At 42.5% G+C, this 24,862-nt stretch overlaps 2 protein-coding genes across 3 annotated transcripts; one reads left to right on the top strand and one right to left on the bottom strand.

Annotated features, from left to right (window-relative positions):
• Positions 1 to 233: 233 nt before the first annotated feature.
• tmem41b (transmembrane protein 41B) lies at positions 234 to 7,748 on the bottom strand. Its single transcript, XM_056608665.1, has 7 exons — positions 7,529 to 7,748; positions 7,083 to 7,200; positions 6,512 to 6,640; positions 5,984 to 6,077; positions 2,822 to 2,926; positions 2,585 to 2,723; positions 234 to 2,434 (listed from the first exon to the last, which is right to left on the bottom strand). The coding sequence occupies exons 1-7, from the start codon at positions 7,623 to 7,625 to the stop codon at positions 2,265 to 2,267; spliced, it is 852 nt and encodes a 283-aa protein (XP_056464640.1). The 5' UTR covers positions 7,626 to 7,748; the 3' UTR covers positions 234 to 2,264.
• Positions 7,749 to 8,149: 401 nt separating this feature from the next.
• On the top strand, positions 8,150 to 24,789 carry ipo7 (importin 7). Of its 2 annotated transcripts, none has more exons than XM_056608659.1 (25): positions 8,150 to 8,366; positions 9,754 to 9,835; positions 11,859 to 12,012; positions 12,394 to 12,552; positions 12,705 to 12,861; positions 13,061 to 13,150; positions 13,307 to 13,401; positions 13,489 to 13,573; positions 13,664 to 13,798; positions 14,095 to 14,194; positions 14,327 to 14,403; positions 15,912 to 16,028; positions 16,328 to 16,417; positions 16,746 to 16,911; positions 17,465 to 17,625; positions 17,777 to 17,905; positions 18,768 to 18,834; positions 18,956 to 19,081; positions 19,251 to 19,348; positions 19,442 to 19,537; positions 20,243 to 20,463; positions 21,197 to 21,402; positions 21,909 to 22,115; positions 22,673 to 22,789; positions 22,922 to 24,789. In XM_056608659.1, the coding sequence occupies exons 1-25, from the start codon at positions 8,283 to 8,285 to the stop codon at positions 23,017 to 23,019; spliced, it is 3,117 nt and encodes a 1,038-aa protein (XP_056464634.1). In that variant the 5' UTR covers positions 8,150 to 8,282; the 3' UTR covers positions 23,020 to 24,789. The 2 variants fall into 2 exon arrangements, with proteins under 2 accessions (XP_056464634.1, XP_056464635.1); XM_056608660.1 differs by having other exon boundaries at positions 8,160 to 8,366; positions 22,673 to 22,821; positions 22,922 to 23,012.
• Positions 24,790 to 24,862: the final 73 nt, after the last annotated feature.

The raw sequence follows: 24,862 nt of genomic DNA, 5'->3' as shown, positions 1-24,862 counted from the left end.
TATTTGAGACCTAAAGTCTCATTATTTTTCTTAGAGACTCATCAAGGAGTTGAATTGCTATCTGGTCTTTAATTTGAGGTGTATATGGGTTCCTTGTTGTTTTGAACTCTGGGGTAATCTAAGTTCATGTTTTGTTTACTGTGTGTGTAGTTACCATGCCCTAGGTTGGCAAGAAAGGTGCTTTCGATGTAGTAGGGTTATCCTTTTTGGAAAGTTAACTGATAAGATGCTTCACACATTTTTATTAATTGCTGAGCTAATATATAGAACAAAAATTAAAGTATATTTCATTACATAAAGGCAATACGTTTTTGTAAACACCCATCCCACTTTATACACCACTGATCTGCAGCAGTTAATGATTTTTGTTTCCAAAAATCTTTACAACGAAGTTTGCGTTATCTTTACAACGAAATAGGTGTTAATTATAAGGAGTCAGGGTTCTGTTCAGCATTGTTAGGGCAAGTATTCCCTTGTACATGAATGTTTATTATTTTGCAATTTGAATATAAATACTTAATATAATTAAAAAATAAAATTGTGTGTACAAGTCAATTTGTCACAGTAATCAGCTGCAAAAGTAAATGTTTAGAAGGATGGTCATTAAGTGTAAAAACAAGTATGTATGTGTGATTGAATATGTGAAAAGTAATATCCCATGCATTTATGCAAGAAGCTACCTTTCAAATATACTTTCCATGTAGTATATGATAAAAAAATGCCTGAGGTACAAATATTGTATGAGTGTTAATACAGGAACATGAATTAAAACAAAATTTTAGCAAATAAATAAGAAACAAAAATCTTCTGATTGAAAACAGAATTTGAAAATCAAAACATAAACATACAAGTAATCTACCAATGTAAATGTTGTCATCAAATATCAAGTAAATATTTAAATATCTGCATCAGCTCCAGTGATCCCCTTTGATCATTGAGAAACACATATTTAGCATACAATCTAGAAGTTGACCAGCAAGGAAATTAAAAGTTAAGAATTCTCAACATCTGATACATACAACTCTTAAGTTAGTAGACAGACAAATCAAGGCATGGCATGGCTTGGATACATCACAAATCCCGATCATGCTTAAGAAATCTACTCATCCACCACACACACCATTTGTATAATGTTAAACAGCAAAGTTTAATTCCAGTATCATGCAAGAGTCATAGCTATTGAATTGTTTTGTTTTTTTACCACACTGTGCACCATTTTGAATTCAGCTATTCCAGAGTGGAGTGCATCTCAAGATCCCCAGTTTAGATATGCTTTGACCGCTCAAAGTTGTAGATGTAATGAGATACATCACTTATGCAAGTCTTGGTGTGTGGGAGTGTTTTTAGTCGCCCAACTGCTGCGGGTAAAGAAAAGGCTATAAATATAAAAGATCTGCAAGTGTATTTGAAATTGGCTACGAGACTTTCTTCTGAGTAAATAAAATATTAATCTAAAGGGTATCTAATGAAACAATCTACAGTTGAACCCCCCAAAAAAAATGCTTTGCTGGACCATAAAACTAAACTGAAAACTAAAGACTTAAATAAATAAAAGTTAAAACTTGCATTGCAAACACTTTTCTTCAACTAAAAATGACATTTCAAAGAAGTGTGCCAATTATTGCTTCTGAGGATACGTTGGCTAAGATGCCATGAAATAATATTGACATGTCATTGGCAGTTTGAAGGGAGTGTTGCGTGGATACCAAATACCTAAATAACCTTCTTATGTTGCTGCCAAAATATTTTCTTTCAAATATTGAAACAATTGTATCAACCTTGAATTGTGTATCAAGTCCCTTTCATCTTTTATTTAAAATCAATAAAATCCATTCCCGCAGAATGAAGAGGTATTCCAACAGATGGTTACACACAAAGTAAGGCAGTAGAGCCCTTGACAACTGCAATACCCGTGCACTGGGATCCCGTATCCAAGTGTAAGGATATTGCTACTTGAAAACCCTTTTATAACAAATAATGCTTCAACTCAAAAAAAACAAATGTGTTTAAGGATGTGCCACAATTTCAAATATAAAGACATAAACAAAAGCAAGCACAAGCTTGGGGTTCTTGAGCCTAAGTCACGAGGAACCCATAACGGCATGCAGTTTTCAGGAGTGCTCTTTGTGCCAGAGATCACGAGTTGTACCTCCCAGCAGACTGAGGAGAGTGAGGGCGGAGGCAGCAACTTGAGGGACTTCTCAGAGTGCTGTTTCTGGCAATCAGGCGGGCGATCTGAACGATGTAGAGCATCCGAAGATGCTCTACTCTAGCTTCTCCTGCAGTTTCTTCTGGAAGCAGACGGGCAATATGGAGAGCACGGCCAGCACCCCCAGAACCGCCAGAGAGTTCCAGGACACGGCCTCGCCAGCAGTAGTTAGTTTGTACAGGGTGGTGCCGGCGTTGATTGCGACAAATGATGGTGGTGCCACCCCTGATGGTGCAAAAGAAATACATGCCGCTTACAAATGAACTTCCCGTTCCTCAATGCTTCAATGATGCATTACAATTCAAATTGCTTAACATATGTAGGAGTTGGATTGAAGGAACAGAAAAAGCAAAGCATTATATATTGTGGCCTTACCAAGGAATGTACCAAGGAAGAAAACACCCAAGGGTACATTGATGACAGGCGAGGTGATGTTGATGAACCAGTTTGGTAGGAAAGGGGTTATCCTCAGGAAAATGATGTAATTGATCAAATGTTTTCTGTGCTTGTCAACCTGCCAATGAAAAGTCACTCACAATCAGCCTTTTTAACCTAAACCCAGCATGCATTAATGTAAAAAGGATAAGCTAATGAAAGCATGGGTTGAGTTACCTGCTGAGACCATTTCTTAGCTCTCTCTGAAAGATATCTGTAGACCACTGGTCTGCCCACAAGATAGGACAACATATAACAGAAGGAGGCCCCCAGTCCAGAGCACTAGGAAAGAATGAAAAGGACAAGAATAAACCTACATGTATCATGTTTGTTGAGGTTGAGGTTGTCTAGGTCATTTCTGAAGCTAGGGGTCGCTCAATCCAATAAATGACTTCATGAAGTATTGTCAGAACATGGGAGTTGATGTCTTCTCCACCATCGCCAGTGATGAAAACAAAGTTGTCATATCATGTCATTTTTTTTACTTTAACTTACATGAATTGAATACCCCCTACAGCTGTAGTTTATGTTATGTGGTGGTCCAGCGCTGTTTTCCGTGTTCCAAACAATCATAATCAAGGTAACTTAAAGAGCATGATGAACGTTGTTGTAACTTCGTATTCTCAGCATACATATAACAGTGTTTCCCCAAAGAATTTGATACTACTAGGGGTTTTGGCTGACAAGGGGGGTGATGATTGTGCTTAAAAGTTATTGGGATTTGTGCCATCCTTTAACTTATCAATGTCCTTACTCGAACATTCTCTACTACTGTATGAGACACTGTCATCGATAACTCATTACTTTTCATTGGTATTTTTCCTTAAATTAGTAGAACTAAACACGCGATAACTTGCATCCGACCCGTGTGACTAGCAGTGTATACCTGCAAAGGAGACGGTCGGGCAGCAGCCAACCCCTCTATAGACATTGTTGAAAATTCTACACAATAACCAAATACAAGGTACCCATCCCTAAACAAAAGCCAAAATAAAATGTTACTATTTCCATTGAAACGTGCCCGTGTGGGGGCTTGGGTAAAAGGGGGTGTCATGAATATTTGGCCTGTTAAGCCCTTTGAGACTGTAATGGTGATTAAGGGCTATACAAATAAAATTGAATTGAATTTAATTGAAATAAACCACTGTTTAGAAGTGTATCACGCCATACAACAGTAAAAAGCAGATAAAGAACTGCATTGCCATTGGAGCGCTGGGGTGATGGGCACATAGAATGTATATAATACAGATTAAGCTGACTTTCTATATGTGTACATTGGTGGAAATCAGACTTTTTCAAACCAAAAAAAATGCATAAAAAAACTAAAAGTCCTCGTTGACATTCAGACCGCGAATGGTCTGAATCTATTCGTTTTTTTGGTAATTCATGCATCCCTAATACTGATTTGTGAACTACGGATAGACTGTAAACTACTTTGGCCAGCCGCCTTCTGTGTGGGGAAAAGCCAACCACAATCCTTCCTCCTGATGTGAATATATGGGCTATTCAGTGTGTCGTCAGTGTGTGAGTGAGTGAGTACAATGTGTTGCAACCCATTGCTCGCAGCTCTACTATCATTTTTATAGATGGATAGTACAAAAAAAGGGAATGTATGGGGATCGATCATACACCGCGTTGTTCTCGTTTAAATTACTTAAATTACCCGCATAAGTTAATTCTATGGGTGTGATTTGCTTACCCAGCTTGGCTGCTGGCATGAGCACCTTGTCAAATAAACACATTGTAGTTAGCCAGATCGATATTGAAATATCATATATTTATTCATAAATAATGTCCCTTCTGGATTACGTTTTTTGCACGTTCCCATATACCGGTAAGTAAGGGGGTAAAGGGCATATGATGCCATTGACATTCAACCAAATGTTACGGATCTACTGTGAATAAAACAATGGATTTCTGTTTTTGAACATTGTTGAAACTAATTGGGATAATGTTAGTACACTACTCAACAAAAAACATGATATGGGTCTTATTGTTTTTGGATATGCGGAATGCCAAAATGTTACATATTATACCAAAAAGTACTACTCTTTCTGTGAATTGAAGTCGCAAAGTGGTCAATTGAGCTCCTCCCAGTTAGTAGACAAGAGACTTTAAGAATTAAGATGAATAAATAACAGTGTTCTGTCCACTCTTACTGCTGGTGAAACTTTGTGATGCAAACTAACGTAGGTCGGCGGCATTTGTGGGAAGGGTTTTGGGAGTGTCGATGGTAAGATTCTGATGTACAAAGAGAGCGGTATGGGCTGGCCTGCCTTTTTTATTTGTATAATATATCAGTTTTAGGATGAGAAGTCATTGTTTTTCACTTTGAAAGCCCAATATTTGTCAATTATAATGTTGATTGTATTTTTTCAACGTTACATTTATTCTCACATTTGCAACTGCAGCACTTCAACTGTGTCTAGAAACAGGAAATTTGGTCAAAGAAGCATACACCTTGCGCTGTGGTTTTCCTTAAAGGGGACATATTATGCCACAAGGTGTGAGTGTGATAAGCCTTACGAGCCCCATATGACAACACTAGTGGGCGTGTCCAACTAGATGATAGTGATGTCATATGGGGCAGATTTTCGAAACGGCTTGTAAGGCTAATCACACTCGGGCCCCGTTCACATGAAGCCGAAACGGGCGAAACCGTTACGGTTTCGATCTATCCGGTTTCGAAGTATCTCCGTAAAGATGAAGCCAAGCGAAACCGGGTAGATCTGTAGAAACGCTGTAGTACACATTCCAGGCCCATAAGGGGCGCTGCTTCTGGTACAGAAATCCAGAAGAAATTAAATAAGAAGAAGAGGCGAGCATGCGCATAAAGGCTGCCCTTATGCGCATGCTCACATGTGATTTCTGAGACTCCGCGGGCTTAAGAGCCATTGGCTAGGAGGTCGAGGGGTGGGGCGATGACGTCATGGTTTGCGGTTTCAGTCGGTTTCAGGCGTACACACGAATCCAAAACGAAACCGGGTAGATTTGAAACCACCTCCGAGGGTGGTTTCAGAAGTTTGCGGTTTCAGTCAGCGGATTCGCCGGCTTCGTGTGTACGGAAGGCCGAACCGTACAAGACCTTTGCGGTTTCGCCATGAAATCGGCTTCGTGTGAACGGGGCCTCAAACCTGGTGGTATAATATGTCCCCTTTAACATGTCAGTTGATCATTTTGATGACTTACTTGATTACAAAAAGGTGTTGCAATGGTCAATTTAAATAATGGCATGGATTAATGCGAATTCATAGCAATTAAAACAAGAAAACCTAAAGATTTACCCTTCAAAAGTACTTTGCACAACTTCTTATATTTAAATCATAGATTCTTACTCACCAAGCAGACCAGGAATAGTGCCAGAGGAAAAGGATAGAGATACCCAGACAGGATACTGAGAAAGATTGATCCTGGGATGGCAAAAGTCTGAAGGCTGAGACGTATGTGTCAAGGTAAACGTCCAGCATCAAAACTCAATCAAGTGATTAAACAGTCATCCTCACAGGAGAAATAAGCAGGTTAGCATTGCCAACTAAAAAATAACATAAATTACAACATTTTAATGAATATAAATAGAGTTGTACCTCAATCTGAATGTAGGCCTATTACTAGGTCAAGGAAATGTTCTGGTTATTGCAACTACAATCACAAAAAAAACATTGATTACCACAAATATCCTGTTGCCCAAAGATCTGTATGTGGAAATATTTCATAGCTTTTTCAACAGGAAAGGCCGATAATATAGCTTAATTTGGTAATATTATGGCTAATAAAACCAAACAAAGATTTAAACTATTAACTGTGAACAGGCTTTTCAAATCACAGATTCCTAAATAGTTTTGCGTCATGCATTTCTTCAAAGGATACAAGATATAGGTGGTGAAGTAGGCCATCAAAACCTCAGTGTAGTAGGTGTCCTTGTATTTGGACAGCACAGTGCCTAATGCTTTCGCGTCCTCCATGTCTTTGGGAATCTTGATTTTCTCCATTTCATCGCTGTATGTCAAATAAAAATAATGGTGAAAATGTTTAGGTGACCTGCTAAAAATTACCAGAGGTTAAGTTGCAAAATAGGCGGGCTTTGGCTAGTTAAAAAAAAAGAATTAAAGTAGGATTTGGAGGACAGTTGCTGAATAAACCCTTAACCCTTTAGAATGACCTGGGTATCTGCATATTTACTATCAACATGAAGTGAAATCATCATCATCCTACAAGTGTTCAATATGAAGTGACTAAATGCTATACGTAACCATAACTAATAAAAAATTCATGACTACTCTCACAGGGAAGGTCAAATTAAATGAATCACAATATACATTTTAAAAAAGGACAATAGGATACCCTTTTCATGAAACAATGAATTAGATACTATTACACATTTGGGCTTTTTCATGAGACATTGTTCCTTTTCAAATGGAATGTAGAGAAAACCACTTACTCATTCAGCTCTGGGAAGTAACTGTACACTAGGTACATGATTGAGGCAGAACATGTAAATATAGATAGCAAGATTAGAAGAGACATGCGAGCTGAACCCCCTGGAGCACTTGGTGTGTCTGTGGGGGAAAGAGGCAAATATTGTCGTCATTGCTCAAGTCACACAGAACACCCGGTAATGGAATAACGTTCATGAGGAAGGGTTAGTGGTAACGTGAGGGACCAACAACAACCATGTCAGCTGGTTAAGGTCAGATCATGTCAGAGCCAGATTAATAAAAGCTTAACGGTTCAAATTGACATACATAATATAAATAATTTTCTTTTAGGTATTTTTAGTGTTATTGTTATCGAATAAATTATATACACAGGGCAGTCTACTGCACTAGGCCGATCTAAGCTAACTGGAATATGGTTAACAGATGCGGATTATGAACGACAATTTACCTTTCGTTGAATTCACTTCCTCAAGCTTCTCATGTTGCTCTTCATGTGCTAAAGGCACTACCCCTGCCTCTCGCCGATCTCTCCGTTTTTTGGCCATATCTTGCCCAAAGAATTTCTGTTGTATGCCGGCTAAAATTTGGACTTTGGGTCCAGGCACCACATACACCCGTCACGTTATAACATGACCTTTTACCTTTACACCCAGCTTCAAGAGGAGAGATTCCAGGAGAGCGCCCCCTGGTGTACACATGGGTATACTACACACGTCGTATACCGATTGGAAAGGCATATTTGTCCGCGAACCAAAACCGTTATCTTCGTTTTGTCATTTGTTCAACTGTTGAAATATTAAAATGTTTCATTCTGAGACGTGTTCACACCTATGGTTGACTCACACATTTGTAGGTAGTTATCATTGCATTAAATGCGTATGTGCATATATTTCACATTTCTAATTCGTGGGCCTATTTATTATGCTGTTTTTTTTTTATTGTTAAAGTAAACGTAACCAGAAAGTCCAGAAAGTTTGCCCGACGTAGTCGCCTCGAATCAAGAAGATAAAACTACAAGTCCCTGGAGCTAGAGCTACAAGCGGATGTTCGTACTGCAGAAACTTGGCGCTGATTTATCCGGGTACTTCATGCACTTCTTCCTTTCGCGCCGGTAACTGGAGAGCCGTGCGTCCATGTGCGCAGCGACTGGGAATTGAACGACAACTGAAAACCAGAATCCGAGCCACAACAGACTATTCGCTATGGATCCAGAGTCTTTAATCGAGGCCCTTCGGGGGACCATGGACCCCAATCTGCGTGAGGCTGCCGAGAGACAGCTGAACGAGGTAAAGTTGTTGTGGTGATAATGGTAGTTGTGGCGCGGCCCGGGATCGGGCCTCGTTCGCTCACAACATCAAAGATGGTGTGATCACGCAATCAGGATCTGCTATCGTTAAGTTTCTCAGAAAACGTATCATTGGGAATTTGATATTTATTGATGTAAGAACGACATTACTTTTGCTTATGGTAAATACACTTGAAGTGTATAGTGACAACTACCCGTTGTGATGACAAGCATTGACCGTATCTAACGCTAGCAGTATTACCAGTCAGCTAACCTCGCTGTTGCTAATGCTAGCCATGGTGCTAATGGTTCCCTTGTCACACACAGTTGCTGCGCTGCAGTTCCTTATTTAAGAAACGTATTAATAAAACCCACTAGTAATGGCATGTGACAGTTAATGACGAGATATGACTACGGTGTTTGAGTGAAGGAAATGGCAGATAAGTTGGTTAACTTTAGCTAACGTAACTAGTTGGAAAACCTCCCCTGTTCTGTAGCCTCTGCTCACGTGTCATTACGAGTAGCCAGCGGTGATGACATTTAATTTTCACGGCCCAGTAAAGAATGCGACATCACTTTAAACCCCCATGTACATATACGATTTATTCCTGCATTTGAAGACCAGTCACTTAAAATTGTGTTACGATGTAAGCTACGTACTAGAAAGTTGACGTAGTTTAACTGTTAGACTCAATGTCACAGTGGTAGAAAAGCCACGAGAAACAAGGCCATCCATGCACGGTTAACCAAGTTGGTCAAATGTGTACAGTTTTAAAGAGCGTCCCAAAAATGAACCATGCGTTAACACATTAGTCAAAATGACAAGCAAGCCGGTTCGGCGAGCTAAGTGCTCATGTCTATTCTGTGTCAAATGCATTGGGGAGTTGTCAATTGGTTTCATATCGGTATTAGTGTTTATCCTTCTAACATCGTGTCACGTTTAAGGCATTCCATAATAACCCGACTTGGATATATTAGGCAATAATGTAAGTCATATACTGCCAGTGTGTCCATACTGATGGCACATTTGCCTAGGTCAGAAGTTCACGTAGACCATCTGTTTGGAAAAAGCTGGATAGCAAGTCCCCTGCCTAACTTGTATATATGTATGGATAACAATGATGGATGTTTTTTCCTGTAGCACCTGTCAGTTTTCTATTATATCCATAGTCAAACTATTGGCCACCTTGATGGTAACTAATACATCCACAATATTTAAAACTATAATGACTACCGGTAATAATCTTGCATATACCATGACATGCCTACTCACACAATTCCATCTCTAATCTGCATTTTCACTGTTTTCTAATATTATTTACTTGTATACAAATGTTTTGGGATGGGGCCGGGTTTAATCCAGATTGTCTATACTTTCTGATTTATAGGGACACACCCAGGTCAACTTTGTGTCTACTCTATTACGAGTCACCATGTCAGATCAACTGGATCTGAATGTGAGGCAAGCAGGTGAGCCAAAATCTATGTTGAAATTCTTTGCATGGCATATATTACATACTTTGAAAAAACGTATATCATGGCTGCTATCGTAGCCATGGCAACCATTCAATATTCCTCCTAACAGTCCTAATTTATTATGTTTTAGATATGTATTTATGTTTTTATGGAAATCCACTTTTAAATTTGAAAATAACCTGCAACGCTTGAATACTCTCCAAACATTGCCATGTCTTTTAACTGTTGTATGTTAATGTATTATTTACATTGGACTTCAAAAGTGTTTTTATATATGTAAAAAAAACAAAAAACTAAAATAGACTATTGTGAAATGTTGCCTGCCGACAGACTTGCCAGGGCCCATGAGCAAAACGGGCTCTTATTTGTGTGCATGTAAGAGACTGTTATTTCTCCCAAAACTGAGAGCTCCAGTTTGTGTGCTGCCGGAGAATACCGTGTGCCTAGGTAACCAAGCACACTCATTGTAGTTGGCATAATTAAGATGAGACAATCAAGTATCCACAACGTAACTGGTTAATTGTTCTTTGCCCCTCTGAAAGACACACGCACACACAAATAAATATGTTGCATTGGCCCTTTTTTTTTAATGCTGTTTTGAGAGTCTAGTCTGCCAGTATCGGGGTAGTAGTGTACTGGGATGGCATTTGAGGCTTGGGTAAGGGGGTTACGCTCTGTCAGCACTGATGGGCAGGATTATGATTGCCTCACCGGTGGCATAGACACATGTGTCAGCAGTCTAACCCTCCCCCTCCCGCATTCCCTCAGATGCCTTTCCCTGCAGGCAGTTGGCCTTAAAGGGAAGCCCCATTAGCCGCTCTCGTACACAATTGTCACCAGTGTGCTACATTTGAAATGTGACACAGCTATTTAGAATTTATTTTGGTAAACTTTTTTGTCGTTGTAAGTGTTGGCCTCAAATACTTAGTTGACCCTGTATGATGCGTTTAAATAAATAAATAAAGGATTCTAATGTAACGTGACGTCACTGACTACTTGGAGAGTCGTAATGTATTAGTCAACCTCGGACAATACCGCCGCCTCTGCTTGGCCTGCTTTCTCTGTTTTATTACCACCAAGGCATTGAAACTGAGCTCCCTTTGCAATTGTTACATTTGGTTTTTTCAGATGAAACTACAGCATCAGATGGAGCTACCCTGTACTGCATTGTTTCCTCAATAGACTTAAGTCGTCTGACTAGTCGGGAGGACTTTTTTTAGTAAACAATTTCAGAGCTTGAATGTGTCATAGAAAAGGCTACACCTTGGTGTTTGGTGCGTGAGACCATCAAGATATTCACCTTTTGAATTGAGCAATGAATATCTGCCTTGGCTGGGCAGCAATAGATTTTCAAAGATGGCTGCGTCTTGCATTGTTCAAGAAAACTCCAGCCGATCAGACCTAGGCTCTTGCTCTCGATGCTCTTGCTGAATACTGTCGAAACAAACGGCAACGACACGATCTGAGAATTCAAAGTTTTTTGTTTGGGCCGTAGTTTACACTTTTTTTGTTGCCACTATTCTTGTTTTATTTTGGCAGACTGCGCTTTTCCTCACCATCTGAAACTCGCTGATTGGTCCTAACATAGCACATTTTTGGGGATGGCTTTCAAAGGGATCCAGGCCGGACTGGCCATCTGCAGAGAGAAACCTCCTAGGAACAGGATGGTCTCACGAGGCTAGGGTTGGTGTAGCTGTATCTAAAAAGGGGGTATAAAGACTAAGTGTTTGGGTGACTGCAGCAGATGAGCAGCACAACCAGGAGTTTGCAACATCAACACAACCTTGCAAAACCTTTCAGAGCCTTCTCCCGAAAATGTCGCTCAAATCAAGGGCAAGACGGCAACGTGACATCCACCTATATGTTGCAGACCATTGATTGGTGAACTGACACATGGGTCTGCGTGTTAAACCTAGCAAAGCATTGATTTGACTCAAGACCAAATGGCATCTGTGTCCTTCATAATTGTCTCTCCACTGAACTAAATGTTTTTCCTATGGATTTGTTTCCCTCCCAGGTGTGATTTACCTTAAGAACATGATAACCCAGCATTGGAGTGAGGGCGACAGCTCCTCCACCGAGCCCCCGGTCAATAACATCCCGGAGGAGGACCGGCAGTTCATCCGAGACAACATTGTGGAGGCCATCATCCACTCCCCAGAGCGCATCAGGTAACCAAAGTGGAGTGGGTTGTTAAGCGCAAAACGAATGGTTCTCATTTGCCTGTAGACGAGTCATAGAGTAAAGACATGATCCACTATCTTTTTAAAACCAATACTGGTAGCCTTGTCTTTTTCTTGCAACCCGAAACCCACAGTGGTTATATCCCAAATTGATTGGGATATTTTCAGAATATAAAGTAATTCTAGGTTCCGGAGTTATCCACCAGATATATTGACATTCTGGACTACACGTTCACAAGTAGTACGAATAAGCCATTCGTTGATTTGATTAATTTCTAAACTTCTTTACTGTTGTAATTTGCCTCCCTGCTGGCCTTTCCCATCAACCCAACTATTGCTGAACGCCCATTTTCCCCGCAACCTTTTTAGAGTTCAACTGACGACATGCATACATCACATGATCAAGCATGACTACCCAGGGAAATGGACAACCATCGTAGACAAGATTGGCTTCTACCTACAGTCTGACAACAGTGCAGGGTGGCTCGGAATCCTGCTCTGCCTCTATCAGTTGGTCAAGAACTACGAGTAAGCAGATGCCTTCTAAGAATCTCCTTTGTTAAAAATCGCACCTAAATAAAAGTTCAAAGGTTTTGCTTTGCCAAAAGAATATCGGACAATGATGAACTCGGTGTTGTCCAGGTGTTTCTCTGGCTAATTTGACCTCTGTGCTCAAAAAGGTACAAGAAACCAGATGAACGTCAGCCTCTGGTGGCAGCCATGCACATCTTTATGCCCATGCTGAAGGATCGCTTTATCCAGCTGCTGCCTGATCCATCCAGCGACTCTGTTCTGGTGCAGAAGCAGATCTTTAAGATCATCTACGCCCTGTTTCAGGTACTGGTGTTGCATTGAATGACGTTTATCTTCAATATATATATATTGTGTGTGTGTGTGTGTGTGTGTGTGTGTGTGTTATCCTTTTATTTATAAATAAATAAGTGACGTTATCTGCATTAAGTTTAAATTGTATTAGTTGATGAGAGACTGCCTGCCTAACAGGTGTTTTCAACCTGGTGTGTCATTATTCCCACAGTACAACCTCCCCCTGGAGCTCATTAACAGACAGAACCTGACGGAGTGGATGGAGATCCTCAAGACTGTAGTGGACAGAGATGTGCCTCCAGTGAGTTAATAAAATGCATTAGTCATGGGATTAAGCTCCCATGATAAGGTGCCTAGAGAAACACTGATTTCCTTGCATTCCCCTTCCCCCCCTTCCCTCTCAACCAGTTGATGTGTTGAAACTCCACCTGACAAAAGTCTGTCTTTTTTTCCACAGGAGACCATGCAGGCAGATGAGGAAGAGAGGCCTGAGCTACCCTGGTGGAAGTGTAAGAAGTGGGCTCTTCACATCTTGGCCAGGCTGTTTGAGAGGTAGACATCACCTTTTGTTTTATATTTGAAACGTCATTGTGAAACTGTTTTAAAACGGATATTACTAAAGGACAAAACTCATTCCAGGTATGGAAGCCCTGGAAACACAACCAAAGAGTATGCAGAATTTGCTGAACTATTCCTTAAAGGATATGCAGTCGCTGCACAACAGGTGTGTGTCTGTGTCTGTGTGGGGTATGCTTTGATAAATGTGATTGGACAGTAAGGGACTATAACAAATTACCTTTTCTTTTCTGACTAGGTGCTGTTGAAAGTGTTGTATCAGTACAAGGAGAAGCAATACGTGGCCCCCAGGGTACTCCAGCAAACACTTAACTATATTAACCAGGGCATCGCACACGCAGTCACCTGGAAGAACCTCAAACAACACATCCAGGTTTGAATGCATATATTTCTCCCGAAAGCCTACACAACTACTATCAATAACAATGGAGGGCTTATCTTGTTGCATATAAGCGATAAATGTAAAGTTCTGTACTGCTAGTTGAATCATGGGACCGTCGCGTTCTTATGTTTGATTGCACAACGTGGTGACGACCACTGAAATCGTTTTATGTGCAGTACTGAGGAAATGGTGAAATACTGAAATGTCGTTTAAAAAATACAGTTGATATCATGGCTGTGGCACTGTAACCATTCTGACACGCCTTGTTTCTGCTTGACCTTCTGCAGGGCATCATTCAGGATGTGGTTTTCCCACTCATGTGTTACACAGACAGCGATGAGGAGCTGTGGCAGGAGGACCCATACGAGTACATCCGCATGAAGTTTGGTGAGTGGTGGCGGAATGAGACACAAGACGCATCTCGACCATTATCTCTGGAACCTATTGGATGCAGCTGTGAATGAACAAGTGGTCTCACTGGTGCCCTTCTAATGCGTCACCTTCCCTTTTTGTTTTAAGATGTGTTCGAGGACTTCATTTCCCCCACTACGGCGGCACAAACGCTGCTCTTCACTTCCTGCAACAAGAGGAAAGAGGTGGGTTAACTGAGCTTCGATCAACGGAGCATGTGAAGCAATTAATTGAATGTTGCTCTTTTAGGCCTTTCACACCAAAAATAACCAAGAGCCAGTTCCGGGCTGGTGCTAGGGCCAGTTCAAAACTGGTTCCAGCCTTATCCCTGTTATAAACCAGTTGGTTTCACACTGGCCAGAGCCAGCCATGGAGCCGGCGAGAGCAACGTCATGACGTCACTGCAAACGTCTGCATACGTCTCCGCTTTCCTAGCAACCCTCGTGCCTTGACGGAACTGTACAATAAGAAGAACCCTCGTGCCAGTTTCAAACACGACAACAATTTCGTCTTCGATTCAATCCGTGTATGGTTCGTTCTTTGAATATTCCGATTTAAAACAAAATCAGAAAAAACAATTAACAGTCGTTTTTTTGGTTTCTCTGATTTGGTTTTGCCAAGGCAAAAGGAATCAACAAATAAACTGCATTTTTCAGTTTTTTAAATCAAAACGGGAAAACTGAATAATCCAGTTGCTTGTTTTGTTAACGTGATATTTAGATAAAACGGCAATGAATGCCGGGAAAAGGGCACGTTGTTTAAAAAAAACATGTAAAGACGTTTCAAACGTTCTATCGAGTCTCGCATTCTACAGCTTTATTGTTTTCCGTGGGAGCCGGCGACTTAGTCTGCGAGTGGACGATCTAAAACTAAATCGGAAACTAGATTTCTTCTTCGAAGGTTGTGCTCCACACTGAACCTCCTCACAGTCATAACGGAGCACTTCGGGGCACCAGATTGCTTTAGAGACTGATCGCGTCGTGTGCCTTTCCAGTGTCAAATAGTTCACGAATAAAATCACAGGTTCAAGTGCGGCCATAACTAAGGCTAAATATAATTAGACAGTCTATTGCTGGTTTGGGTGGTTGGCTCTTTTTTCTTCGCTGCGTTCTGCCTTCTGGTGTAGCCTATAACTATAAATGTATCTATTTTTGTTTTTGTTTTTCTGTTTCGGGTTTAAAGAACCAAAACACACAAACTCAAATAAAATGCCGTTAATTTGTTTATTCCTTTTTCCCTTTTTTAGTTTCAAAACAAAATCAGAAAAACCAAAAAAACGACTTAATTGTTTGATCTGATTTTGTTTTAAATCGAAATGTTCAAAGATAGGACCATACAAGGATTCACGTCCATTGTTTACTTCTGTGTTTTTAAAAACGCTGGTCTTCGTTGGTCTTCCTGTTTATGAAGGTAAGGATAACCCCGCCCCCTGCCCCTGGCGTAAAGGCAGTTCTCGTTCAAGCCCAGCTCAATCCTGGGGTTGGAGTTGAACCGGTTTTTACAGGCCGGAGCCGGTTCTCTGGCGATGTGAAACCAAAACACTGGCTCTAGCTCTGAACTAGCCCGAAACGGGCTCAGATTTTCCGGCGGTGTAAAAGGCCCATTTGAGAACCACCCATGGATATGTGACTGGTTGAAAAGACTATTCTGGGCTAAAGCACTGACGACTTGGTTTTCTTTGTGTTCTGTTCAGGTTCTGCAAAAGACGATGGGCTTCTGCTACCAGATCCTCACCGACCCTGCCTGTGACCCCAGGAAAAAGGACGGCGCCCTTCACATGATTGGGTCGCTAGCTGAAATCCTGCTGAAGGTAAGGTTGGCGCAGAATGTATGTAGCTGTGTGCAGGTGTTGCCTCGTTCACCAAGCTTTTGGCCCTTTTTGTTTTTCTTATGCTATTCCTCTATCGTGTACTTGACCAAGCTGTTTACAACTATTTAGAGAATTAACCTTGTCACCTGCTTTTGTTCATATTTTATCTTATCATTAACTAATGAAGTGGCGCATCTCAAAACTAATATTATTTGTTCAAAATTACACGGCCTATCACAACTTTGCAATAAGCAATCGTTTGGCTTATGTGGTGTTCTTCCTTTGTTCCTTTTACACAGAAAAAGGTTTATAAGGATCAGATGGAGTTTATGCTGCAGAATCACGTCTTCCCTCTGTTCCGCAGTGAACTGGGCTACATGAGAGCTAGGGTAAGAAGTGTTGAAAGGACTATTCTCGGGTCCATTAATGCATTGTGAATAAACAGTACGGCTACTTGTCCATTCCTGAGTAACCTCAGCCTACTCCTTTAATATTGCCTACATTCATTTACTGTAAGGCAACTAGGTAATGGTAATAATGTCCTCTTTTAAAACGCCTTTTGCCAACATATATGCCTTTATGTGTATAAATCGAAGCACTAAAAATCCATTTTGTGGATGCTTGCATCCAAAACGTCTTTATAACATCCATCATTGGTGGCCCTAGTTGGAATAATAGTCTTGTCGTTAATTGTATTATTTTTCATTGGATACACAGGCCTGCTGGGTTTTGCATTACTTCTGCGAGGTGAAGTTCAAGAGCGACCAGAACCTGCAGACGGCTCTGGAGCTGACCCGCCTGTGTCTCATCAACGACAACGAGATGCCCGTCAAGGTGGAGGCAGCCATTGCCCTGCAGGTCCTCATTAGCAACCAGGAGAAAGGTAAAGAAGTTCAGCACATCAAAAGCAATGGAATGCATTCCATGTCCAGTGCATTATGTTGAATATTGCATATACCATTAACATTCTGTTAATGGTATTAATATTTGCATGTATTATCCAAGATTAACAGAGATATGAACTGGAAGGTTCAGACATGTGATTGAATCATGAATTTTGTATTTTCCATGCATGGGTTAATACAACTACACACGACTTGAAACACAGCTTCAAATTAACAGACCTGCCACTTTTACAACAGAAGTCGTTTTAGCTTATTTCTGGGCTATGGTTAGTTGAAGATAAAAGCCCTCTGCTTATGCCTTCACGCTGTTCTCCGAACATTAGAGGGAAAGAGAAGAGTCCTCCCGTCTTTAATCATGTTAAGGATGATTGCATGTAACATGTTTGGGGTTTTATAATTGGTTGTTCGCCCAAGGATTCCACTCTTATCACAATGCAACCCTCCGAACCAAAAAAGACAAAACGTAGCATTCAACCAACGTGTTTTATTTCCTCTGTGACCACGTGGCCCGTTTGCCTACCCCTTCTGCAGCCAAAGAGTACATCACCCCCTTCATTCGGCCCGTGATGCAAGCACTGCTGCACATCGTCCGGGAAACGGAGAATGATGACCTCACCAACGTTATCCAGAAGATGATCTGTGAATACAGCGAAGAGGTCACGCCCATCGCCGTGGAGATGACGCAGCATTTGGTGGGTCCCTTTTTCTTTTCTTCTTTAATTAAGGGAAGTGACTCACTGCGAGTTCCCCGCCACTGGCTACGAGGTGTAATAGAAGTGTGACTATGTGGCGTGTGACTAATGTACAAACGCCAGCGTGACTCTTTGTTCTTGCGGACAACAGGCCATGACATTCAACCAGGTGATCCAGACGGGCCCAGAAGAGGAAGGCGGAGACGACAAGGCGGTCACGGCCATGGGCATCCTCAACACCATCGACACGTTGCTCAGTGTGGTGGAGGACCATAAGGAGGTTGGTGCCGCACTCCAAAGCCCATTCACTCCCCGCTCTGGTGCGATGTACTGTGGCCGGCAGAAATCGTCAGCCGCCCACCATCGGGCATGAGTGCTCTTTCTCTCTCCCCCCACCCACAATGCATCAGTCATAAGCTAGAAATAGTGCTGGACGGCCACACGGGTCCGCCGAGGCTCTTCCTCACGGCAGCAGCAGCCCTCGGTTGCGTAACACTGTACTACTCGGAGCTATCTGTGTACCGCTCTTTCTAGGAAAGAATCAACCGCAAGCAGCAGAGCTTATTTTACAAGGCGTTAAGCACAGCCAATAAAGGGAGAGATGACAGTTAAGACTGTCAAGAATTCCCCAGGGAAAGAAGTAGATTTGTTCAGGTAAAATGCTGGTGTAGAGCTGTTGGCGGTTTTTATGTACAGTGTCCAAGTCAGTGTCAAAGACTACAGAAAGCTTGCAGGGTTTTCCATTTGATCAGCTTGGATCTTTTTTTATATCACAAGTTGTATCTCACGTTGGAGGTACAATGTGAGAAGTCTTGCATCTTGATCCAAAATGAGCCAAAGAGGGCTCATCATCACCTCCCACCACCACGCCCCCCCCCATCATGAGAAGTGTTCTTTCACACATCTGTGAATGAGTGACAAGATAGATAATTAGTCAGGGTAGTAATGAACCAGGGAGAGGTATAAAAACAAAATGATCTTGTACGGGGGCAGGTGTGTGGTCGCAAAAGAACATTTTCGTCTCCCTAACTAACAGCTGATGGATGGCTGTGCCATTGCTAACTTGGTACTCAAACCATAGTTTATAATTATAAACCTGTTTTTGTTCGGTAAGTTATTTTAAATTCTAATGTGCTTTGTAGATCACCCAGCAGTTGGAGGGTATCTGCCTGCAGGTGATTGGGACAGTCCTGCAACAACATGTCCTTGGTAAGCAGCGCTCGGTCTTCTCGCTCCGCTGCATTCCTGTCCCTACATGGGCCGAGGGGAGGAAGGTATGTGGTCGTCCGTCGACTGCTCATTAACCTGCTCGTCTTTCTCTGTTCCCCAGAGTTCTACGAGGAGATCCTGTCGTTGGCCCACAGCCTGACCTGCCAGCAGGTGTCGCCACAGATGTGGCAGCTACTTCCGCTGGTGTACGAAGTCTTTCAGCAAGATGGATTCGACTACTTTACAGGTGCGTTGTTTCTACCTGACCTCAGCGTTTTCCATTGATGGTGGTTCACGTGGTCTACTTGATTTTGTTCACAACAAAGTCAATCGACAAACTAACAAATGGCCCATCTCCTCGGAGGACATTGTGCACCCTAGGGGTAACTCGGACCTTCTTCATCCCCGTCTCACAGATATGATGCCTCTGCTCCACAATTACGTCACCGTGGACACGGACACCCTGCTATCCGATACCAAATACCTTGAAATCATCTACGCTATGTGCAAGAAGGTAAGCCCGGGGTCATGCGGTGGGACTCCTCTGGGTTTGGGGGTCTGAGCTGCCGCGGCGCTAACCGCTCCCTCCTGGAACCCTTTGGTGCAGATCCTGACGGGAGACCCCGGGGAGGACCCCGAGTGTCACGCCGCCAAGCTGCTGGAGGTCATCATCCTGCAGTGCAAAGGTCGAGGAATTGATCAGGTCAGCATCTCGTGCAGAGCCCCCTGATTTATCAGGAAATAAGTGAAATATAACCAAAACAAAATGTAGCCCTACAGCAAATTCAACTCGGAAAATATATTCTTTCATTTTACACACAAATACCTGACAATACTTTTTTTTTTTTTTTTCATCAAATTTCAATTTAGGATGGTTCCTGAGTTGTATAGGGAGGCTATTGATTTATATGGTTCAGACTTTGTCCTTACAAACCTGTACCTACAACAGAATCATAGATGTGCTTATATTCAGTATTTCAGCCCTCGCAGTCGTGGAATATTGGGTAAATATTAGGTCAATAGTACCCTGTATTCTATGTCAAATTGAATGCTGACATGACTGAATGAACACATTGCCGTCATAAGGAAAAGTGACTTTCTTTGCATAGGCAGGCTGTCTTATAGCAGTAGAGCTGCGCCTTGCCATCGAAAGCTGGGGGAAATCCTGAGCTCCAACCCCCTAACTGAGCTTTGGGCGGTTTATTGGTTCTCAAACCAGTTAGGCTAGGCTGATCAATGTCCAAACTGTTGTCGACCTGAAACTCTTACAAAAATAATCTGTGGCAATGAATGGCGCACGGAAGTAGTCTTGGACCAGATATATTACAAAATAATGAACCAAAACATTTTTTTATCTGAATGTCTGTACAGTGGACCAGTACTCAGGTCAGTCTACCCTTCCCTACAGGTCGTGCCCTTGTTCGTGGCTGCCGCTCTGGAGCGTTTGACGCGGGAGGTGAAGACCAGCGAGCTGAGGACCATGTGTCTGCAGGTGGCCATCGCCGCGCTCTACTACAGCCCCCCTCTGCTCCTCAACACCCTGGAGAACCTCCGCTTCCCCAACAACACAGAGCCCATCACCAACCACTTCATCACCCAGTGGCTCAAAGACGTGGACTGCTTCCTCGGGTAAGGAAGGATCGCTGCAACCTTGTTACTTCCTTTTCACCTGGCATTAGCATTGCGTTTTTGGGGAACCAGAAGTTCGCCACTGCTGAAGCCAGACGTCTGGGCGGGGAGACTGCACATCACCTTGGCCTGAAACCAGTCCACAGTGTGCTAGGGTTGGAGTTATGGAGATATTTGTACGGACTTGGAGAGAATCTCATCTGAGAGTGGCAAGATGGCGGTTTCAGAAGACTATTTTAAACTAATGTATTTCCACAGTGGCCAGTTGACTACATGTATTAGATTTTAAACCTTTGCAGACACTTTGGCTAAGGATATTGGTGGCCGGACAGGACGTTATAGCTTGACTTGACGACAGAAGTTGAAAGTTTCGTTCTTTTGTGCGCTTCGTGTGACACAATTTTTTCTCTACGTCCAATACGCTCAGCTGTGTAAGCGCTACTTTCTTCCAACCCTTAAACAGAATGCAGTCTGGTTTCACGGCCAGAGTTTTCTTTCTAGTATTGGTTTGTTTTTTTACCAATCGATGTTCAGGTGTTTTGGTTCCATTGATCAGGTGGTTTCTAATCAAGACAAACGTGCGCCTTCCCCCAGGAATTCGTTTTTCTATCTTTTTAATTTAGAAAAAAAATTAAGCAAAAGACAATGAAATGTCCCTTTCACGCAGGTTTCCGTTCTGCTTCGATCATAATTTAGATATTAACCTTCTGATTTTGTCCTCTTCCTTGTCCAGTCTCCATGACCGGAAGATGTGTGTGCTGGGGCTGTGTGCGCTGATCGACCTGGACCAGCGACCCGTGGCGGTGAACCAGGTGGCCGGACAGCTCCTCCCTGCAGCCATCCTGCTCTTCGTCGGCCTGAAGCGGGCCTACGCCTGCAGAGCGGAGCATGAAAACGAGGACGAGGACGATGAAGATGGCGAGGATGACGAGGAGACTGGTAAGAACAGAGAAACGCAAACGCCTGCTAATAGAATCCCCCAAAAATGCCTTTATACACTATACAAATCCATTTAGTGGATAAAAAGAGGGGGTATCTGACGATAGCCACCTCGTTGACGGCGATCGGAAAATAAGATGAGATTCAAAGATGGCAATGCCGTAGTTGAACTGTATCACTTAATTTCTATATTTTTCACCAACATTTGAAAGGTTGTTTCATACATATATATGATTTTAATCAGTGCTCATTTATAGATGGTCTGATGGGCTGTAACACTTAAGTTAGAGCTGAAAGAGTTTTTTATTTCCTGGCACAAAAGGGAGGAATGAATAACAACCAAAATGAACAAACCTCAGCATCTGACAAATCGGTACTGGCCCAGAATTGTATAATCGGCCCTAGATACAACCTTCATTTGTGACTCTTGTCAGAGTCTAGCTCTTATGCGTGTGGTTGGATCCCGGCGTAAGGCGCTGACGGCGGCGTGTCCCTTCTCCCCGTAGCCGAGCTGGGCAGCGACGAGGACGACATCGACGAGGAGGGCCAGGAGTACCTGGAGATGCTGGCCAAGCAGGCGGGCGAGGACGGCGACGACGAGGACTGGGAGGAGGACGACGCAGAGGAGACGGCGTTGGAAGGCTACACCACAGCCGTGGACGACGAGGACAACCTGGTGGACGAGTACCAGATCTTCAAAACCATCCTACAGAGTAAGGATGGCCGCGCCTCCCCAGCCATCAGCGTTGGTAGACCACTTGAGTTGCGGAGGGGGGGGGGGATATTACTAGTTTGGCCCCCACATTGGTGTAGATGGGTAGTTCCTGCACTCTCTGGAGATATATCCGTGTTTCAGAGGTGTGCGACAAGTCGCCGTTAGAACTGTGCATGAGGTGGGCCGTGACGACCTAAATTTGGTTTCACGCACAGCAACCATGAATTGGGTTCAAGCCAGCAAGGTCTTTTTTCAACATATCGCTCATGAACCGTAGCCATGAGCAACGTACTACTTCACTGGGACGTAGTCAGATGAAGAGTTAGCTCTGGTCCGATTTAAGAGTTAGGATAGCACAAAGTCTCTGCGCGTCGTCATGTAGAGCTGGGTGTACAGCCATGAACTAAAGGTACACAATTGCAACTCACTCATTTTCATTTGAATACCCTCTGGGCGTTACTTTCAAGGGCACTTGAAAGTAACGCCTGCATCTAAACGGTGTGCTGTTCTCCATACGGATGTGATTTTAACCCTTATTTCTTGTCTTGGTTGTAGATCTGCAGGCGAAGGACCCTGCGTGGTACCAGGCTCTCACGCAAGTCCTGGACGAGGAACAGGGCAAACACCTCCACGACATCGGGACACTCGCCGACCAGAGACGGGCAGCACATGGCAAGTGTCCCCCCCACCCCCACAATGCATGAGTGAGCGGTCGCTGTAGCGTGCTTTAATATCTTAAAATGGTCTGGCCTACCGGCGCGTTTCCTTATTTTTACGACTTGCCGTTTTGTCTCGTCGTTGCAGAATCCAAGATGATCGAGAAGCACGGAGGATACAAGTTCACAGTGCCAGAGGTGCCAACTAACTTCAACTTTGGAGGCAGCGCTCCAGGAATGAATTGAGTCCACCCCCCGTCGTCTTTTTATTACTCTGTGACTGATTGTAGTGAAGTGAAAAAAAAAAAGCTTGTGTTGTTCCCTTCAATAGCGGTCCCAGAACTGGTTCTTCTCAGTCATTCTTCAATCTCTGAAATTGGAAATAGCACCAGAAGATGTGGGGGGGGGGAAAGGAACACAAAACGCAGCCAATGACTGGGGTGGAAAAAAAAAACTAAAAGGAAACCAAGAACTTGAGCACTACGCGTGAGGAAGAAGCTCTCAACAGCGTGGTCTTCTGGGAGTCCAATGTGGACCGGATACCCTGATGGCAACTCTTTTTCTTTTCCCAACCTAACAAAATTGGGGGCTTCTAACAATTTGAAAAGGATGATGGGACGAAATAATGCATTATCACTGTTTAGGCCGTGATAACATTACACCTGGCAGTCTTGATATCATTTTTCTGCATAAACAAATTGTCATGTTTGTTAATGTACTTGCAAGCCAAGGTTATTGATCTTTCTTTGATTTTCTCTCCAAGTAGCCTCACATAACATCTAGGGGCAACTTTCAAAGGTGTCAACAGTATTCATATGTAGCATATTGGATACTCCATAGCACTATTTGACACCTGACCTCTGTAAATGAATGACTAGCACTTTCATAATGTTCAGGTCTCCTAGCCTTCTGTATCAGACTGCAATTTTTTTTAAAGCGATGAAGACTATTTAAAAACAACAAATGGCTGTAACTTTGTTACTTTTCAAAGCAACTCCTCCTCTAATGGCTGGTTGTCACATGTATTTGGTTATGGTGTTGGTCAATAGGCGATGTATAACTTTTACCAACATGGAAACATTCTAGATTTCTGAAAAAAGAGAATGCTCTTGGTGTTCCGTTGGGGTACAAGACGTAATTGGATGAGCTCTGAAAGTACGGACCGGGTACTTTTATGAAGCATGTACATTTGGACTTGGCGTCGAGGTCTCAAGCTTTTGGTTGGTGTATGTATGAACCATCTCTATATACAACAGCATATTAAAAAAGAAAAGCTAAGGGAATTGAGGCATTTGTGTCTTTCATTGTACGTTTTTAAGTTTCTCATGAGCTAATTAAGTTTAAATAACTTATTTTTCCGTTTTACTCCCCATATCGAGCCAGTAGTCTTATGTTTTGCCATTTGCGGCGTGTGCTGGAGAGGTGCGTTGTTATAAACACGTCGAATGGTGTGGATTAATTCGCCTTACCCAGCAAGCCGAGTTGGAAGGTCTGTTTGACAACCTGTTTTCACTGAATAAATGATTGCCTGATAGGTTATTTGCAACAATCCTTGCAAATAAATACATCCACTCATCTTAGACAAGGTCATTTTAGATCCCTATTGCAACGGTTTCTATTGCTTCCCCCCCCTGGGCGGAGTACCATTTCATATGTACCATTCTCATACGGACTGCCAGTGGAACGGTTGGAGATCGAGCGATGATTGGTTTACTTCGCGCCACATGATGCTCTTCATGTACAAGCAGTGATAATGAAGTATGAAGACGCAACGCCTGAAGTGAAGTTCCTTGTGTTGCCATATAACGTTAGGCCAAATACCTAGTTCTTTAGCCTATGATAGCCTACCTACGCCCTTTATATATCTATATATAGATGTAGATAGATGGTAGGCCCATTCACAGCATCTAAAGCTTTTTACAATTTCATATAACTACTACTCACGTTAGTACTCAAGTATACTTTGTCATCCATATGTGTAATTTATTTTGAGCCATGTAAAAAATAAATGCCTGTTTATTAACAAATAAATTGACTAACTTTTTTCTGTATTTTTTAAAGCAATCCTTCATTAGTGAGGTGATTATGA

The sequence above is a fragment of the Gadus chalcogrammus genome, chromosome 14 (genome assembly GCF_026213295.1).
Source record: "Gadus chalcogrammus isolate NIFS_2021 chromosome 14, NIFS_Gcha_1.0, whole genome shotgun sequence".
In the NCBI taxonomy this organism is placed as follows: Eukaryota; Metazoa; Chordata; class Actinopteri; order Gadiformes; family Gadidae; genus Gadus; species Gadus chalcogrammus.
The sequence above is the reverse complement of the archived record's forward strand: the minus strand, read 5'-3'. Positions and strand labels throughout refer to the sequence as shown.

What these genes read in the sequence shown, in the direction of transcription:
- ipo7 (XM_056608659.1), top strand. Translation starts at nt 8,283, where the DNA reads ATGGATCCAGAGTCTTTAATCGAGGCCCTTCGGGGGACCATGGACCCC. An exon ending in CAGTTGGTCAAGAACTACGA is followed by an intron (nt 12,553 to 12,704) that starts GTAAGCAGATGC and finishes GTGCTCAAAAAG; the next exon opens with GTACAAGAAACCAGATGAAC. An exon ending in TTGGCCAGGCTGTTTGAGAG is followed by an intron (nt 13,402 to 13,488) that starts GTAGACATCACC and finishes AACTCATTCCAG; the next exon opens with GTATGGAAGCCCTGGAAACA.
- tmem41b (XM_056608665.1), bottom strand. Translation starts at nt 7,625, where the DNA reads ATGGCCAAAAAACGGAGAGATCGGCGAGAGGCAGGGGTAGTGCCTTTA. An exon ending in CTAAGAAATGGTCTCAGCAG is followed by an intron (nt 2,724 to 2,821) that starts GTAACTCAACCC and finishes TTTCATTGGCAG; the next exon opens with GTTGACAAGCACAGAAAACA. An exon ending in CTTCCTTGGTACATTCCTTG is followed by an intron (nt 2,435 to 2,584) that starts GTAAGGCCACAA and finishes TTGCACCATCAG; the next exon opens with GGGTGGCACCACCATCATTT.